This window comes from Chionomys nivalis, chromosome X, assembly GCF_950005125.1.
Source record: "Chionomys nivalis chromosome X, mChiNiv1.1, whole genome shotgun sequence".
NCBI lineage: Eukaryota > Metazoa > Chordata > Mammalia > Rodentia > Cricetidae > Chionomys > Chionomys nivalis.
The window spans coordinates 80,913,685-80,932,990 of record NC_080112.1 but is presented as its reverse complement, the minus strand read 5'-3'; the positions used below and the strand labels follow the sequence as shown (position 1 = coordinate 80,932,990).

Here is a 19,306-nt window from a genome sequence, read left to right as displayed (position 1 = left end):
AAACCGATAGCAAGAAGTCGCCATAAAATATAAAAAGTAATGGATGTTAAAAATTCAGCACTGAATGATGAATGGGCCAAAAAAGTAAACCAAGAAAGAAATCAAAACTAGCTAGAACATAATGGACAATGAGGACTACTGAGAACTCAAGAACAATGGCAATGGGTTTTTGATCCTACTGCACGTACTGGCTTTGTGGGAGCCTAGGCAGTTTGGATGCTCAACTTACTAGACCTGGATGGAGCTGGGTGGTCCTTGGACTTCCCACAGGGCAGGGAACCCTGATTGATCTTTGGGCTGACAAGGGAGGGGGACTTGATCGAGGGAGGGGGAGGGAAATGGGAGGCGGTGGTGGGGAGAAGGCAGAAATCTTTAATAAATAAATTTAAAAAAGTGATAAAAAAATAAAATAAAATGTCAAAAAAAAACTAGCTAGAAATGTTATGAAAATGAAAAAAACACAATACAACAAAATCTCTGAAATATACTCAAAGTAGTCTTATGAGGAAAGTTTATAGTTCTGTGTTTTCATAATAAAAATCATAAAGAGCACAAATAAATGATTTAACAGTGCAACTCCAAACTTTAGAAACTTAAGAACAAACCACATTCAAACCCAGTATATGTGAAAAATAATTAAAATTAGAATACAAATTAGTGAAGTAAAAACAAAAAAATAGAAAGAATCAAAAAACCTAATAGATGTTTCTTTGAGAAAATGAGCAAGACTGACAGATCCCTTGGTCCAAGTAACCAAAAAAAAAAAATGTCAGTTAACAGAATCAGAAATGAACAGCCACCGAGGAAATTCAGAATATTATAAGGAAATATTTTAAAAACCTGTTTTCCATTAAGTTGGAAACCCCCCCAAAATTGATGAATTTCTAGATTCAGCCAAACCACCAAAATTAAACTAAGAAATCAATAGCCTAAACAGACCCATAACAAATGTGGAGACTGAAATGATAATACAAAGCCTTCCAACTAAAAAGTCCAAAGAACCAGCCACTTTGTATTGCCTGTAGATACAAATGTAGAACTCTCAGTTACTCAAGCACCATGTACATCGGTGTGCCTTCATGCTTCCTGTTATGAAGACAATAGACTAAAGCTCTGAAATTCTAAGTAAGCCCCAATTAAATGCTTTCCATTAAAGAGTTGTATAGTCAGTGTCTCTTTACAGCAACAGAACACTGGCTAAGACTGAGAAACAGAATTAGCACCCGCAAACTCCTTCTATGAAGCTAGTATCACTTCAACACCAAAACCAGGTAAAGGCACAACAGCAAAAACAAAAACTATAGGCCAATAACTGCATGAACAAAGATTCAAAAATGATCAATAAAATACTTGGAAATAGAATACACACACACATAAAAAGATTATACACTTTAACCAAGATGGCTTTATTCCTGAAATACAAGGATAGATCAACATAGGTAAATCAATAAAAGTGAGAAACCATAATGACTTAAAGACAAGTCATATAATCATCTCAAAAGTTGCAGAAAGGCTCTTTGGCAAAAATCCAGCATGATTTCATGATAAAAGTCTAGAGAACGTAGAGCTACAAGAAACATATCCTAACATAATAAAAGCTGTATTTGAGAAACCCACAGCCAATATTATCCTAAACAGAGAAAAAATGAAGCAATCCCATTAAAGTATGAAACAATACAGGTCTATCAACTATCTCTACTACTTTTCAAGATTGTTCTTAGTGCACTATCTGGAACAATAAAGCAAAAAGAACATCAATAAAAAAGAAGTTGTCAAATTATTACTATTTGAAAATGACATGATATATATTAGAGATGCCAAAAATTCTACCAAGAAATTTCTAGGAATGATTAAAGAAACCATCCATGTGGCAGGATACAGAATACACCTGCGGAAATCAATAACTTTTCTATACACCATCAACAAACATACAGAGAAAGGGATTATGGACACATTCCAAGTCATAACTATCTCAAATAAAATAAATACACAGAAATAAACCTAACCAAGGAAATGAAGAACATCTACGGTGAAAAATTTAAGCCTCTGAAGAAGAGATAAAGATACTAGAAAATGGAAAAACAACTCATGATCAAGGATCTGTGGTGTTAACATTGTAAAAATGACCATTTTACCTAAGCTCTTTATAGATCCAATGCAAACTCAAAGTCCCAATCTCATTATTCTCAGAAATAGAAGTTGTCTATAACCTAAAATTCATATGGAGCCATGAAATATTATAGATAACCAAACAATTCTGAATAAAAAGGATTTATTTATCCCAGATTTCAAGTTATATTGTAGAGACATAGTAATAAAAAAACAATATGGTACTGGCACAAAAGCAAACCAAGAGAATAAACGGAAGACCCAAATTGAGTACACTTGACTTTACCTATTTAATATTTGAAAATATACACTGGAGAAAAAATGCAACTTCAACAAATGATGATGAGGAAACTGGATGTCCACATGATGAAGATTGAAATTTGGTGTGTTCCTCTTTATACAAAACTAATACCAAATGAATCAAGGATCTAAACCTGAAACATTGAAACTACCTGAAGAAATAATAACCAGTATCTTACATGATACAGATATAGGAAAAGAAATTATGAATAAAACTCTATTTGCCTAGGAATTGAAACCAACAACTGACAAGCAGAACTTTGTGAATCTAGAAGGCTTCCACACAGATAAAGAAATAATTAGCTTGGTGAAAAGGAAGCCCACAAAATGGGAGATAATCTTTGCTATTTATTTGTTGACAGAGGATTAATATCCAGAATATTTAAAGAACTCAAAAAACTAAGTGACCCTTTAAAATAATAATCATAGGACCTGAACAGAAGATTCTCAAATGATGAAAAAATGAATAATGAATATCTAATAAAAATATCTTACCTAAATACAATGGAATTTTATTCAAATATAAAGAAAAATGAAATTAAGAAACCCACAAATAAATGAATGGAGCTTTAAGCAAAGCCAAGTTTCTCACAAGCAATATTATCAGACCTAAATTGGATAATATAATAATTCAATCTCTAAGAAAAGGTAATAATCCATAGCATAAATATCCCCACTATTTAAAAATAAAAATATTACTAAATTTATTAAAGGCGTATTTATAGAAAAATGTATAGCCCTGAAGACTTATTTTTTAATAGAACCAAAAGCAATGATCTAAGATCTCCCTTTAGGAAACAAGAAAAATAGCAAATTAAATTCAAAGTAAACAGAAGAAAACAAGCAACAAAAAAATCAAAAGGCATTAAATTTCAAAACAAGAAATCATGGGAAAAGCCAGTATTCTTTAGAAGAATCAGCAAATTAAAAAGCCTATAACAAGACCATGACTTATTTAACTTCACCCTTTAGTCAATGTATAAATTAACAATTAAATACACACTGGTCTCTTTCTACCTAGGTAGAATGGTAGTACCAAGAAAAATCAATCTGTTTTTTATGCTTTCCTTTATATATACTAGACTATATTATAATATTATAAAATATTATTATCATTTTATCATACTATATTCTGCCATACAGAAAGAAAGACAAACACAGTATTACTGATTCAGAAGTAGATACTAGATTTAAAGCAAAGGATAACCAGTTCACAATCAACAGCTCTAAAAAAGCTAGGTAACAAGGAGGACCCTAAGAGGGACATTTGGACTTCCCTAGGATGGGCAAATATATAAGTTCTCTTGGGTAAATTTGGGGTGAGGTAATAAATGGGGGGATAGAGGATGAGAACATGAGGAAATGAAATGGTAAGGTTATGGAAGGGATGTGGTGGGAGTCATAAGTTTAGGGAGAAACTTGTTGCTAGGGAAATTCCCGGGAATCCACAAGGATGACCCTAGCTAAGACGCCTAGCAATAATGGAGTCTGCCTAAATTGGCCTTCCTCTGTAATCAGATTGGTGACTACCCTACCTGGCATCATAGAATCATCATCCAGTAAGTGATGGAAGCATTGGACCAAGCTCCTGGAATCCCATTGAAAAGAGGGAGAAGGGATTATATGAGCAAGGGGTGTCAAGATCATGACGGGGAAACCCACAGACAGTTGACTCAAACTTGCAGGAGCTTGCAGACTCTAGACCGACAGATGGGGATCCAGCATGGAACCGAACAAGGCCCCTGCATGTGGGCAACAGGGACAGTTTTATAGCCTGGTCTGTTTGTAGGACTCCTGGCAGTGGGGTCAGGATCTATCCCTAGTGCATGAGCTGGCATTTTGAAGCCCATTCCCTACGATGGGATGCCTGGTTCAGCCTTAATGTAGGGGAAGGCACTTGGTCCTGCCTCACCTGAATGTGTCAGGCTTTGTTGACTCCACATGGGAGGCCTTATCCTTTCTGAAGAGTGAATGGGAGTGGGTTGGGGGAAGGGGAGGGGAAGGGAAAGGAGAGGAAACTGTGATTGTATGTAAAATGAAAAAATAAAATATTAAAAATTAGATATACATTTATGTATTTTATAAAAATATTATAGTGATTTGAATGTAATTGGCCTCCATAATTTCAAAGGGAGTAGCACTATTAGAAGGAATGGACTTATTGGAATGAGTGAGGTTTTGGAGGAAGTATGTCACTGTGGAGGCGATCTCATACATGTTCAAGATACCACACAGTATTATAGACTACTTCCTGTTGCCTGCAAGATGTAGAACTCACAGGTACTTCTCCAGCACCATGTCTGCCTGCATGCTATCATGCTTCCCATCGTGATAACTGACTCAATCTCTGAACAGTAAACAAGTCATCCCAATTAAATGTTTTCCTTTATAAGAGTTTCTGTAGCCATGGTTGTCTATTCATAAAAATAGAAATCTTAACTAAGATAAATATCTCAATTGAATTGACAATTGTATTTTACATTTAAATCAACCATAGAAAAGTCTGATTAATAAAATACATGAGAACTGATTATCTCACAATTGCCTTGAGACCAAGGGTTGTTTGGCTGATCAAGTACCATAATAAAAGTCTCAATACAAAAAGATTCAATTTCTCTGGTCTTGGATAATACCTGCTTTAGCTATTTTTGTGCAGGTCAGAGACAGTCAACAACTGAACTCATAGCTAATATAGCAGTTTGGAAAGGTAGAAAGAAGAGATGTAAGTGGGGACATGGAATACAGGAGGTAAAAAAGAAAGGTAAAACTATCCAAACCCCTAAGATACATAATTTGCATCTGAGAATGTACTAAAAATTTTAACATAAAAGATTTTAGTATGTCAAAATTAACATAACCATCAACTGAACTCATAGAGTACCCTAACTCTAAACACAGTTATAATCAAATCATTTTTAAAAGTTTGTAAAAATATTATAGGAATTGGTTCAACCTACTTATATTACATTTCCTCACAAACACATTAAAGGTAAATAAATATTTAGAATGACTGATGTATTTGCTAATTTTCAATGAAATTATCATTCATATTCAATTTTAAAAATTAATTTTAAATTGGCTGCTGGGAGAGACAGAGTCAACTTTCTTGAGAGGCATGAGCCTTGGGATGTGAACAGTACTCCAGGACCAGCCCCTCTCCCCAGAGTAGTTGTGCAATATAGAATGTACTTGCCCAGAAAAAAAAAAAAAGAAACTACAAGTTAGATGTGTACGAAGGCAAGAATGTAGAGTGTAGACATGGCAGAAGTGGAAAGTGGTAACTATGATCAAAATACATTGTCTGACATTCTAAAAGAATACAAAATATTTCAAAAATAACTGGTGCACCAAGATTTCCTATAAACAGTAAATAAGAGATTTCATGAGCTCGATGGAGTTGTCTTAACATTTAAGACACAACATACACATAAACTGTCAGAACTAGAGGGGATCTAAGGATCTCCAACTTTCTGTTTATTGAGGCTTTTGGTGAAATATTAAAAGAACTTAGAGCTACATAAAAGAGACTTCCTAAAACCTATGAAGGTGATCCTGGTGAGAACTCCTAATAAAGGAGGATATGGAGCCTGAACCAGCCATCTTCTGTAACCAGGTTAGGCTCCCAGTGGTGGGACTGAAACACCAACCCTGTCATAAAACTATGACCCACAACCTGTACTATCTGCAAGATGCACTGAGGCAATGGTGTCTCAGAGTTTGTGTGAGTGGCCAACCACTCATTGTTCTAACTTGAGGCCTAAGCCAAGAGAAAGAGCCCAGGTCCAATACTACCTGGATGGTCAGGATGCATAAGCTGGATGGCTCGGAGACCTAAGGTCAATGAAATGATTCTTAACAATATTCTGCTATACTCATAGATCAATGCCTAGTCAAATTGTCATCAGGGAGGCTTCACCCTGCAACTCTTGGAAACAGATACCAGATACAGAGACCCACAGCCAAACATCAGGCAAAGTTCAGGTAACCCAACAGAAGAAGGGGAAAAAGGATTGTAGGAGCCAAAGGGGTTAAGGGCATCAGAACACAGCCCATAGAATTAACTAACTGGGGCTCAATAGGGGCTCACAGAGATTGAACCACAGAATCTGCATGTTTTCTGGACTTCTAACAAAAGAAGTTGAGGTATCTCTGACTCTTTTGCCTGTTCTTTGGACCCCTTTACTTCTATTGGGTTGCATCATCCAGTCTTGTTATACCTTGATCAGTTGATATCCCTGGGAGGCCTTCTCTTTTGTGAAGGGAAACAGAGGAGCAATGAATCTAGGATAGAGAGGAGGTGGGGGGGCGAGCAGGAGGAGGGGCAAAGGGGAGAATGTCATTGGATGTATAAGAGAAGAATAAAGAAAGAAAAAAGATGTATAAATAAGAATAAAAAAGGGACATGACTCTTAATAGAGACAAGAGAATCTTGACTCAGCTGCATCACAACCTATCTATGTAAGTAGACTATTGGGTTAAATACTTGACTTCATTATGTTTTTGTACAATTCTGAAAAGTAGGGACAATAATGTAAACCTATCACCACTGCTAATATTTTTTAAATTGTTTAAAAGGAAGGTACTGGAGAGATGTCTTAAAGGTTAAAAGTAGTTGTGGCTCTTCCAGAGAACTGAGATTCTGTTCCCAGGACTCATATTGTAGTTCAGATGATGCCTAGCCTCTGTGAACATCTGCACACACAAGGTACACATACATACACACACTCTCTCTCACACACAAATACACATAAAGTAAAATGAATGAATCATGTTATGTAGCAAAATAAAAAATGGAGCAGCAAAGAGATGCCAAAGAAAATAATAAAGCATTATTAAATAGAGTAGCCATGCTGTAAGTCAGTTATTCAAAGTTATATTATCAGAACAAATTTGTAAACTTTGACTAACTTCTATATTTCCCCCACCTTTAGTTACTACCAACCAAAGCTCTACTTTCCACTTCTAAGTTTCAAATTTCATATTCCACATACATGAGACAATGTTATATTTGTATTTATGTACTGCCTTATTTTATTTACCGTAATATCCTCCAGATTCATTCTTGTTCTTGAAAGTAGAGTGACTTCCTTCTTTGATGGTTGACTAATTCTACATTGTATGTGAGATTGTGTGTTTTTCATATTTCCTTTCTCCATCCATTTATTCATGGGCATTTTAAATGCTTTTTTTATTACTCCACTGCACCTTCTTCCCCTCTAACACATACACTGGTGTTGCACATGTAGCAAGAAACTAGCTGTGCACAGATATAACCAAAATCTGGAGATAAGTGAACACTGTGGATATAATAGCGGTGACCTTCAGGGAACCCTCAAGAATCCTGTCACTGACATGGTGAATAAGAACAACTTACACAAAAATTTTAATCCGAACATATTAATGAACTCAACATAAAGCCTGATACTCTCAAACAGCTAGAAGAAAATGCAGGCAATACTCTACATAATAACAGGTGTAGGAAAGGACTTTCTGAATAGAGGTCCATTTGCTCAGGAATTGAAGACAAAAACTGACAACTTGGTCTTCATATTATTAAAAAGCTTCTTACACTGCTAACAAAACAATCAGGTGAAAGGTAACTCACAAAATGGGAGAGAACTTTTGCCAGTTATACATCTGACAGAGGATTAATACTCAGAATATATAAAGAACTCAAAACAACAACGAAGTGTCAAAAATACAAAAGACTATTTTAACAAATAGGCTATGGATATAAACAGGTAATTCTGAGGAAGAGGAGGAAGGGGAAGGAAGGAGGGAGGGAGGGAGGAATGGAAAAGAAGTAAAATAGTCATCAGGGGTGCTGGAAAAATGGCTCAGTGGTTAAGTGCACTTGTTCTTTCAGAGGGGTCTTGGTACATTTCCTAGGACCAATATGATAATTTCAAAACATCCATAAATCTAATTCTAGGGTATCCAATGCCCTCTTCTGACCACCTTGGGCACTACACAGCCTAGTGGTGAAGAGATATTCTTGAGAACACAATGCTCACACACATAAAAAAATTTAATACCTAAATAAATAAAATATTCACCGTCTTTAGTGATTAGGGTAATGTAAAACTTTCACCTTACCCCAGTTAGAATGTCTAAGATCAATAAAACAACCGACTACAAATGCTGGAAAGGATGTGGGGATTCCTCATTCCTTGCTGTTGGGATTGTAAACTTGTACAGTCACTCTAGAAAACAGTATGTAGAACTCACGGAAAGATAAAAATTAATATATCCTATGACCTTTGTAGCTTGGCATGTGCCCAAAGGAATCAACAACCTATTCCACAGATACTTGCTCAGCCATGTACATTGCTATTCTGTTCACAACAGCTATGGAATTAAAAAATAAGTTAATGTCCTTCACCTGGCAATAGATAATGAAAATGTGTACAGATGCATTCTAGAATATTATAAAGAAAAGTGAAATCAAGTAATTTGCAGGTAAATGAATATAACTAGAAAATAATATATTAAATAAATCAAAGACCCAGAAAGAAAAATGTCATAGGTTCTCTTTTATTGCTCCTAGCAGCAAAACTTCAGATGCGAGTATACAGTCTGGAGTAACCACAGATGTCAGAAAAGTAAAAAGATATCTTGGTTGGGTGGATCACTAGAGAGGGGAATAAAAGGTTACAAGCAACTTGGAAGTGACAGTGCATAAAATAGAGAAGCACTTTTACTGGGAAAAGGGGAAGTGAATACAGGAGAAGGAAGAAACATGGTAAAATAAAGAGGTCTGAAAAAGGCTGTAAAAATCACATTATTATCTATTTAGCTAAATTATATTTATTAATACATGCAATTTGGGATATATATATATATATATGTAATCAAAATGAAGTTATTAAACTTTGGCTGACAATACTTCACAAAGGACCATAGACTAGCTAACACAACTTCCACCCATTATAAACCCCTTTTGAATTGTTAGTGAGGAAAATCCAAAAGATTCCTCCCCCAAATAATACAGACTATTATTTTGACCTTGGATACCTCCTAGAGGGAGAGGGTAACTCCATATTGCTGAAGAAACAATGTACTTTGGGCCTAAAACCCATAGGATCTGAACTGAATCTGACCTGAGAGCTTCCTCTCTGAGGACCAGCTTTCACGCTACTAGGTGCAATGGAATCTTCCAATGAAGAGAAACTACCAGCATTCATTCCTAACCAGCTGCAATGCCTATGAACAATAATGATAAATAACCTAAGGATGCAACAGTTGTTGGTGGTAGCCAACTGGTCTCTAATTGGACTTAAGGCCCACCCAACAGGAGGACAATCACATCGGTTACTAGAAACTGAGCCAACCACCTGGGGCAAGCAAGGTCATGGATCTTAGAGAACCTACTGCTGCTACTTTCCTGTATCAGTATGCTTCCCAACTGTATTCTAAATATCTATTCTTATTCCCCCAGGAAGTATATCTTTCATTCCACATCAAAGAATTTTCTCTATATAAAAGAAGGAGACTATAACAGAAAACTATGACCGATAAAAATACAGAAAACAAGTAATTGTGTGGTGCCCAGCCCCAACTGATAATCTACAATAACTCCCACAATTAAGGTTCAGGGAACACCACATAAGAAGATGCAGGAAGATTTTAAGAGCCAGGAGACCAAAAAAACTACTGTGACATAGTGTCTCCTACAAATGACAGAGCAGCTTAACTCATGCTGTCTCAACAATAAGGTTGCCAAAATAAAATCTGAAAAATACAGTATCAGCAAACATGCTAAAATGGAAGGAGACAGAAGACATGTCACCAAGAGACAAAGAACAAAAGGCAACTAAGGCATGCTGAAAGCAAAGAAACAGTCCTCCCCAGGAATATACCCCGTAATTGGTTATCTAATACCATGTGATTAGTCCTGAACTCATATACACACAAATAAAACTTGAGAGACTGAGCAAGATAGATTTATATATTTAGTACACACACACATGCACACACAAACACAAGCACACACACGTGTGCATGTAATAATAATAACGAAAGAAAAAAGGGCCATGATATCAAGAGGGAGTGGGTGGGGATACATGTAAAGAGGGAAATTATAAAATCATATTTTGATTTAAAAAATAAAAAAATAAAAATGGAAAATGTAAAACAAGGGGCTATGGATCTGAACAGAGTTCTAAAACAGATGAGTTAAAATGGCTAATAAAAAGCTAAAAAATAAGTTTAGCATCCCTAGCAATTAAGGAAATGCAAATTAAAACTACTATAAGATTTCATCTTATCTCAGTCAGAAATTCTATGATCAATAAAGCAACTAACCACAAATATTGAAGAAGATATTGGAGGAAGAGAAACCCTCATTCACTGTTGTTCAGACTATAATCTAGTACAGCCACTCTGGAAATCTGTGTGAGGGATACCAAAAAAAACTAAAAATCAATCAACTATGTGATCCAGTTTATTAGCATATGACCCAAAAGAATTGACACCCTACTCCACAGATGTTTGCTCAGTCATGTTCATTCCTGCTTTATTCAAAAATGCTAAGAGATGGGAACAGTCTAAATGTCATTACCTAGTGAATAGATAATGAAAACTTGGTTCATATACACTATGGGACACTATTCATCTGTAAATAAAATAAAAACATGAAATTTGGGGGTAAAAATTAAACTAGAAAATATCATACTGGGTATTCTGTTTCAGACCTAGAAAGACAAATGTCATGTGATCACCCTCATTTATGGATACTAGATACAAATCCTCAATTGTGAGCAAATAACCTCAAGTAACCACAGAAACAAGGAAAGTATAAAAAGCAACCATATGGATCAGGGGATTCTCTAAAGTGGAATAATAGGATACAGGTGATAAGAAGGAATAAATAGGGAAAATGGAGGAAAGCCATTCATTAACTGGGGTAATGAAAGGAAGAGATATAAATAATATTAAGAATATTTGAAAATGTATAGGGAATCATATTATTTTATATTTATCTAAAATTACACATAATACATATAAGCATGTGTGCATCCACACATAGTTTAAATGAAGTCATGTAACTTGGGATGATAATGTTTCTTTCCAGGAGCCACACACAAAAACCTCAGTATCAAGAACCAGAGGCCTCTTTTCAACTTGTCAGGAGAGTCCAATATTATCCCAACAAAATATAGCCTGTTCCTACTGCTCTTGGCTATCTCCCAGAAACTGAAGATAAGTCCTTATTTCAGAAGACAACAATGTTCGAACAATCTACAAACCTGGAAGATTTGAGATGTCTAATCTGAAAGCCTTTTTCCTGAAGACTAGCTCTCATATACCAGAAGTAATTGTGTAAGATACAAAGAAAATGAAATGTCCAATATATTACTCATCTGTAATGCCTATGAAACACAATAGTGACCAACAAGGAAAAATAACCTTACAGGTTAGTGACACCTGTACCTTCATGGTAAAGAACAGCTGTCTAATTGGACTTAAGGTCTGCACAACAGGAGGGAAATCATATCTAGTAATGTGAACCTAGCTAACTACATACCCATGATTAATGAGTTCATGAAGCCTGGGGAATAACCCAGTACAGCTACTTTCTTAAATCATAATTCCTAAATGTATTTTAAATTCTTATTCTTATACCCACACAGCAATGAAGATCTCAGACATCATTAAAGAAGCTTCTTTTTGCAGCAGATGAAGATCATTTCAGAAAGACACAACTAGTCAAAATACAGAGAGCAACTGTGATACAGTGATAAACCTAGAACATACTCCATACAAATACTTCCTTTAAGGGAATATTGTAGAATAGGGTGTGGGATATTCCCAGGAATTCACAAGGATGACCCCAGCTAAGACTCCTAGCAATAGCAGAGATGCTACCTGAACGGGCCTTCCTCTGTAATCAGATTGGTGATTAACCTAGTTGTCATCATAGAACCTACATCCAGTAACTGATGGAAGCAGATGCAGAGATCCATATCTAAGTACCAGGCTGAGTTCCTGGAGTACAATCGAAAAGAGGAAGTAAGAATTATATGAGCAACAAGAGTCAAGATCATGACTGGGAAACCCAGAAAGACAGCTGAAGGGAGCTAGTGGGAGCTTCTAGACTTTGGTCTGATAGCTGGAGAAGCTGCGAGGGACTGCATTCAGCCCTCTGCATATGGAGAACAGTTGTGAGTAGCTTGGTCTATCTGAGGGGCCCCTGGAAGTGGAACCAGGATCTATCCCTGGTGCATGAGCTGACTTTTTGGAACCTATTCCCTATAAAAGCCTTGCTCAGCCTTGATGCAAGTGAGTGGGGCTTTGTCCTGACTACACTTGATGTGCCAGGCTTTGTTGACTCCCCATGGGAAGCCTTACCCTTTCTGAGGAGTGGATAGGGGTGAGTTGGGGAGGAAAGTGGGGGAGGAGTAGGAGGAGGGGAGAGAGGGGGAACTGGGGCTGGAATGCAAAATGAATAAAAAAAAAATTTAAAAAGGAAGCAAAAGAGTGTGTGAAGATTGCAAGATCCAAAGAACCAGGAAGTTTGTTGCATGATGGTGTCTTTTAGACATGTCAGACAAGTTACAACCATGAAATCAACAACATGGCTGCATAAACTAGACAGGAACAATGAAAATACCAGTTGGCATACCAACAAGAATGGGTAAAATCTCAGAGGGTCCCACCCCTAGATAAAAGCTATAGGCAATTAATGACTGATAAAAGAGGGAGAATTAGTCTTCCCCAGCAATCAAAGCCCTAAATGATTATCTAATACCAAGTGCAAGTTGTGTTTATATATTTATTTGCATATATGTGTACTTAAACATATATGTTACAATAATTAAATAAAAATATTCCATAAATTTGAGAAGGAATATAGAAAGTAAAAGCTAGAAGATGAAGAGAGGGGAGAATTATGCAATTATATTTTAATTTAAAATGTAAGTATCTGAACTTAAATATGCAGCACTATATATAAGAAACTCTGACTAACCAGTTTTTACAAAACTTTATTGGAACAATCAAAAATAAAGATTGCCTATAAACTCCCAAGTCTTATCAGAGTTGAGGAAATGGTCTTCTGTAAGTTCAATTCTGTTTTTCTCTTCAAATAACAGAAATCATTTATGCTTACAGTAGTTCTGTAACACGATGAACAGACAAACTAAAAGCTAGGATTCCAGTAAGGAAAAGGTCTTCATTTATTTGGTGAGAGAATGAATAGCAAAGTCAGGTGCCTATAATTCATTGTCTGCTTATTTTAAATACTTTTTTAACAAGTGCTGTTATAAAATATGCCCATACCACCAAACAATAGTTAACTAAAAATGCTACCTTGAGCATCTCTTGCTGTAATGGTAATATTATAGAAAAAGTGAGATGTGAAATATTAAAGTTACGATATCAGTAACATTATTTACTGAGTGATGACAAATATTATTTTAATATCTTCAAATAATTTACAACTCTGTGAGAAATAGATAAAATATTTATAAATTTATGAATTCATAAATACAAAAACATTGAGTCACACTTAAAATGACTGACAGAAAGTGTACTGAGAAAGAAAGGAAATGTTATGAGAACACAGGGAACATGGAATTTCTTCTTACATTATTACTGTCTTCATTAGTAAAGTCTAAAAACTAAAAGAAGATAATTCACAGAAACAATGATAGAAAACAATAGAAAAATTAGAATTCCATTCCAAAAGTAGGAACTAAGTTGCTATTTCCTAAAACACAAGTTTATATTGGCCTTAGGAATTTTAATTTTTCAAAAATTAAAAATTATGAACATTAGTACTAAATGTAAAAAATAAATAGAATACTGTGTCCACTTGAAATGCTTCTGCACTAAAAATTGATACAACTGACTTTATTATAGACTTTCGTTGCTAATTGTACCATTTTAACTAAATATGAGAAAATAGTAATATATCAAAGCTATTTTACAGATAACAAATTCAAATAGTATAATTCTGCTTAAATTGTTTATTTTCATCAATGCATTCCCTGATCCAATTTACATACCATAGAATATTCTAAACCATCATTATTAGTCACTATGTAAATAAAACATTACAATATCTCAATGATTCACATTATCTTTAGAAGAGTTTCCACAGTTAAAATATTCTAAAGACGGATTGCAATTTTGTCAAAGTATTCTTTTTTTTTTTTTTTTTGGTTTTTCGAGACAGGGTTTCTCTGTGGTTTTGGAGCCTGTCCTGGAACTAGCTCTTGTAGACCAGGCTGGTCTCGAACTCACAGAGATCCGCCTGCCTCTGCCTCCCAAGTGCTGCAAAGTATTCTTTGATTTGATAGCAATAAAGACAAGTCAAGAAAGATGACTTTGGTTCTCTCCTTCTTATCAATAAATGTATTATTCACTTAATATCTGTTAACATGAACAGCATGTGATGGACTTAAGAGTCATCTCTCAATGGCTAAATATATAAAGTGTCATAAAATTTAAGTAGTAATAAAATTAATTACATTGAGCTCTCCTGTCATTGCACTTATTACCCTAAATTTCCCATCCTCCTCCTTTCTGTAGAATATATATATTTACTCTTGTTCTATATTTATATGCTGTCATTACTTCAGAATGTTTTGCTTGTTTATAATAATTACATTAATCATATTAACATATTAGTTTAATCCTAATTAATGCATTAATTTCAATATCCATACAAGAATGGTATTAATTAAAACAAGGAAAATATTTATGCATGTGAATGTATGATCACGTGTATTATTTGAAACTGAACCCTGGCACCTGCACATGCTAGACAAGATTTCTGACACTAAGCTATATCCTCACCCAGCCTATGACATTTTTCTCATAATGTATTTATAGAAAATTCAATTGCGTGTCCTTAAACTTTAAATATTGAAACATTATCAATGAAAGACTGATACAAAAAAATCTGTAAAATATGATTAACTAGTCATGTAAAAAAATGAAGTGTGACATAGAGAGACATGAATCAAATAATTTTTAAAGTATCTTACCTTCTACCCACATACGAACTTCATTGGGAGAGGATGTCACAACAGGGTCTCCCTGGAAACTGTGGAACAAGCGTGCCATTTCTCAGAATGGACAGACAAAATTTCAATAGCTAAGAATGAAATAGTAAAACTTAATCAGGTTATTCATTTATTTATTCATATACTCTAAATTTTATATTCATATATTATAAGGTGTGGATGTTTGGAGGAAAATACTTGGCCATTCATTAATAATTAAATCATTCTTTATTGAGCAGCTGTTTAGAAAAATACAGAAAATTCAAATAAATATCCCAATGTCTGTTTTGTACTGAGTAGGAATTGAAGGACTCCACCAAGAGAGATTGAAAAAAATATATGAACCTTAATTAACTTTAAAAGTACAATACAAAAAATTTTAAGAAGTTTATGCTTATCTGCACAGAAAACAGTTTTATGCAGCAGGTGGCATCTGAGTCAAACCAAAGAAAACTAGACAAAAATGACCCATGAGGGGAAATGATAGAATTTTCCCCACCTACAAAAATTAGATGTACAATTCTTTCTGGAATCAAACTATTCATTCTCAAATTGTAAATGATTATTAGTCTTCATAATTTTGAAGAACCCTGTCCCTTTCCCCATTTTTTTTTTCTGCAGTTTTCAAGGTTCATGCTGTAACACTTAACTCTTAATCCCTACATTAAGCAAAATTCAAACCAGGCATGGTGGCACAATCCTATAATTCCAGTTCTTCGGAGACAGAAGCAGAAGGATCAGAAATTCAATCTCATTCTCTGGCTAAGTAGAGAATTTGAGGTCAACCTGGGCAATGTGAGACCATGTTTCAAAAGACAAAAAATAAATATGACAACAAAGAAAATGTAAAAGTGGCACATTAATAACAATTTAAGAGATAAGATTGTGATATTAAAGACACTCTCCAAACCAGTTTTTCATTTTACTTTCTATATTTTAACTAAATTGTATTACCATATAGAAGTACTTTACAATATGTAAACAATATTCATATCTAAAAAGGTGTTTTAAAATAAACAAAGCAATTCTCTAACAAATATTAAATGTAGGTCTCACAGTGTTATCCTAAATAAGGAAGATCAAATTAGATTAATTGTATCACCATTCTCTCCCTCCTCACTTAGCCCAATTTACTAACACCCCTATTTACATAATTATTTCATTTCTTGGATTACTACAAAGTATTTTGTTTACCTGGACCTTGCTCTTCAATAAAACTGAGTTTGAAATTTGACTCAAATTGAAGAAATGGCATGGACTAACAGGATTTCTAAACCAATGCTGTCCAATAGAAGAACATTCAGCAAAGTAAGAATCTTCTACATTAACACTGTTCAATATGGTAGTTACAAGTCATATATGATCATTAAGCAGGTAAAATTGTAGCTAACAACACTTGTGGGCACAATAAATTTTTGTTAAGTTGACAATTTCATGCATATTTATAATGCATTCTAGTTATTTTCACTATTTCTTATCTCTGTCCCTCCCCATTAGTCCCTGCCCCGCCCTGACTCTTTTCCAGATACCTGACTTCATTTTGTTTTGTGGCCCATTTACTTTAAACAGCGTCATCTATCCTTTGGGCCTGTTCACTGGAGTATGGTGGGAGGCACTAGAGTTAACTTTAACTGTACTTGATTTTAATTTATTGAAAATTAATGATTGCTACATTGCCAACACAATGTTGGAATTTTCAGTCAAATATTAGGGTTACATACTTAGTAAACCATCTTAAACTACTAAGCCTACTAATGAAATAGATCAGAAAAAAAAATTTGCTTACTGTCAGACCGCCAGCTGTCTTAAAATACAGATGAAAGCAGCAAGGAGTCCACCAGCACGAAGTGTGAGGATAGCAGAGACTATACAGAACAGAGAGGGTGGGAGATAAAATACAGATTTAGGTTAAGCATCAATGGTGAACTATCAAAGCTTTTCTCGGTTATAAGAATAAAATTTATATTAGTATGTCACTTATGAGGTCCTGATATTTTGCAAAAAGATTGTTCCAATCAAAATGAAAATATGTCATGTCATTCAAATACATGTGAGTATTTGGTGAGTAAGTGATGTGTGCTTATTATATGCAAGCATGGGGAACTGGACTAGTTTAAAACATGTAGTTTGGCTGTGATTTCGTAGCGTCATTTAAAGTCCTCTAATTTCAAAAATGTGGGTCTTCAGTATGCAACGGGAATAATTTTCTCCATTCTTTTTCTCTAACCTACTCAAATGATTTGATTTTTTGCCTTTCTGGCACCCACTGCTTTTCTTTTAACTGTTGATAAGAGGACTGTGGCCTGTTTTCCCAGACTGCTGCAAATCATTATGTCTGTTTATACAAACCATTCACCCTTGGTTCTTATCTCGGCACTTACGAATGAAAATAAAAGAAAGGAAACAAACATTGGCAAAATAAAACTTAAAACTAAACTATTTGTGGTCTAAAATCGTGGAAAATTTTCTTTTCAGACCCCAGACTCTATTCCTATGAATGTTGTGTAGCTTTGAAAAGAGCTAATTAACCTTGCTTTATGCTCAAGGGCTTGGGTCTACAGCCTGTGTAGGGTGCTGAGCTGGAAACTGGAGGGCCCCTAATTATTAGCATTTTAATTAAGCTGGATGTATTTTAAATACACAATAGATGTCCTATTACCACATCCAAGACATTAAGGCGTTAAAATTTAAAGTGAACCAAATTCTACAGCAGCAGCTGAACTGACCACGGTTATCTCTGTGAGAGAATTATATAAATAATGCTGACAAGGATCATAAAAGGTGAATCATGGGCTCAGGGGATTTAAACATTTAAACAGCAGTTGGACTGCTGTCTAATCAAGCCATCCCCCGTCAAGGTGCGGGGGGCGGGGGGGGGGGGGGAGAAGAAAACGGAAAAAAGCCAACATTCTAAGGTAAAAACGGCTAGCACAGTATGCCAAGGCTTGCCAAAAGCCAAATTTTGTGTGAAAATTTCCTCACGCGGAGCTCAAACCCTCCTTCCCAGAACTCACACCCCCTTTTCCCCTTATCCCTCCACGCTGTGGCCAGAGCTCACGACGAAGAGAAATCTCGGGATTTCTACCTGAGAGAGGGGCCATTCAAACTCCCAACCAAGGGGCCAAACTGTCAGCAGAGCGCTGCCTTTTCCCGCCCTCGCCTTCCCCTCAGACTCCCAGGCCGCCCTGTCCTCACCCGAAGTTCCGCCTCCGCTCCCTCCGGACCTCTTCCCACCCGGCGAAGCGCGACGCCGGGCGCCCGTCTGGACGGTGTGGGGACGCGAGGCCACCCTGAGGGACCCCCCCGCAGCGGCCCGTGACCGTTCGCTCCCACCCTCCCTTCGGCCCGGGCGCCTCGCTCCGCGTCTCCCGCGCCTCTCACCGGACCACGCGCGCTCCGGGGCAGCCCGCGAGGCGGCTTGTCCTCAGGGCGCCCAACGGTCCCTCCTGGCCGAGCGCTGCAGCCCCTCGGTGGGGCACGACGGGGCACGTCACTTACTTGTCCGTCGCCCTAGCTCCGTGGTCGGGTCGCCGAGGGGTCCGGGATCCCCGTCAGCGGCTGAGGCCGGCCATGGAGTCGCCTCCGCCTCGCGCCCCGCGCCCCAAGCTGCGCTCGCACTCAGCCGCTGGCCGACGCGTGCCGAAGAAGCTCCGCTGGCCGTCGACGTGACGTAGCGCTTGCTCGGGGAGGGGGCGCGGGGGCGTGCGCCGCCGCGCCTCAGGCCGGGCCTTGACCCTTGACCCTTGCCCCTCCGGGGGCACCCGAAAGCCTCCCCGCAAAGTTTGCTCGGCCTGGCGAACTGTCGGAAAAGCCGACAGAGCGCCTCAGGGAGTCTCGCGCGACATCACGCGCGCCCCCACGGCACTCGCTGAAAGAGCGTGAATTCA

General features: G+C 36.7%; 1 protein-coding gene across 1 annotated transcript in view; it reads right to left on the bottom strand.

Annotated features, from left to right (window-relative positions):
* Window positions 1-15,480, bottom strand: part of LOC130867349 (uncharacterized) — a 425,312-nt gene extending 409,832 nt beyond the window's left edge. The window contains exon 1 of the mRNA XM_057759223.1: window positions 15,402-15,480. Coding sequence (XP_057615206.1) covers window positions 15,402-15,480 — 79 coding nt within the window. The remainder of the gene's footprint in view (window positions 1-15,401) is intronic.
* Between the last annotated feature and the right edge of the window lie 3,826 nt (window positions 15,481-19,306).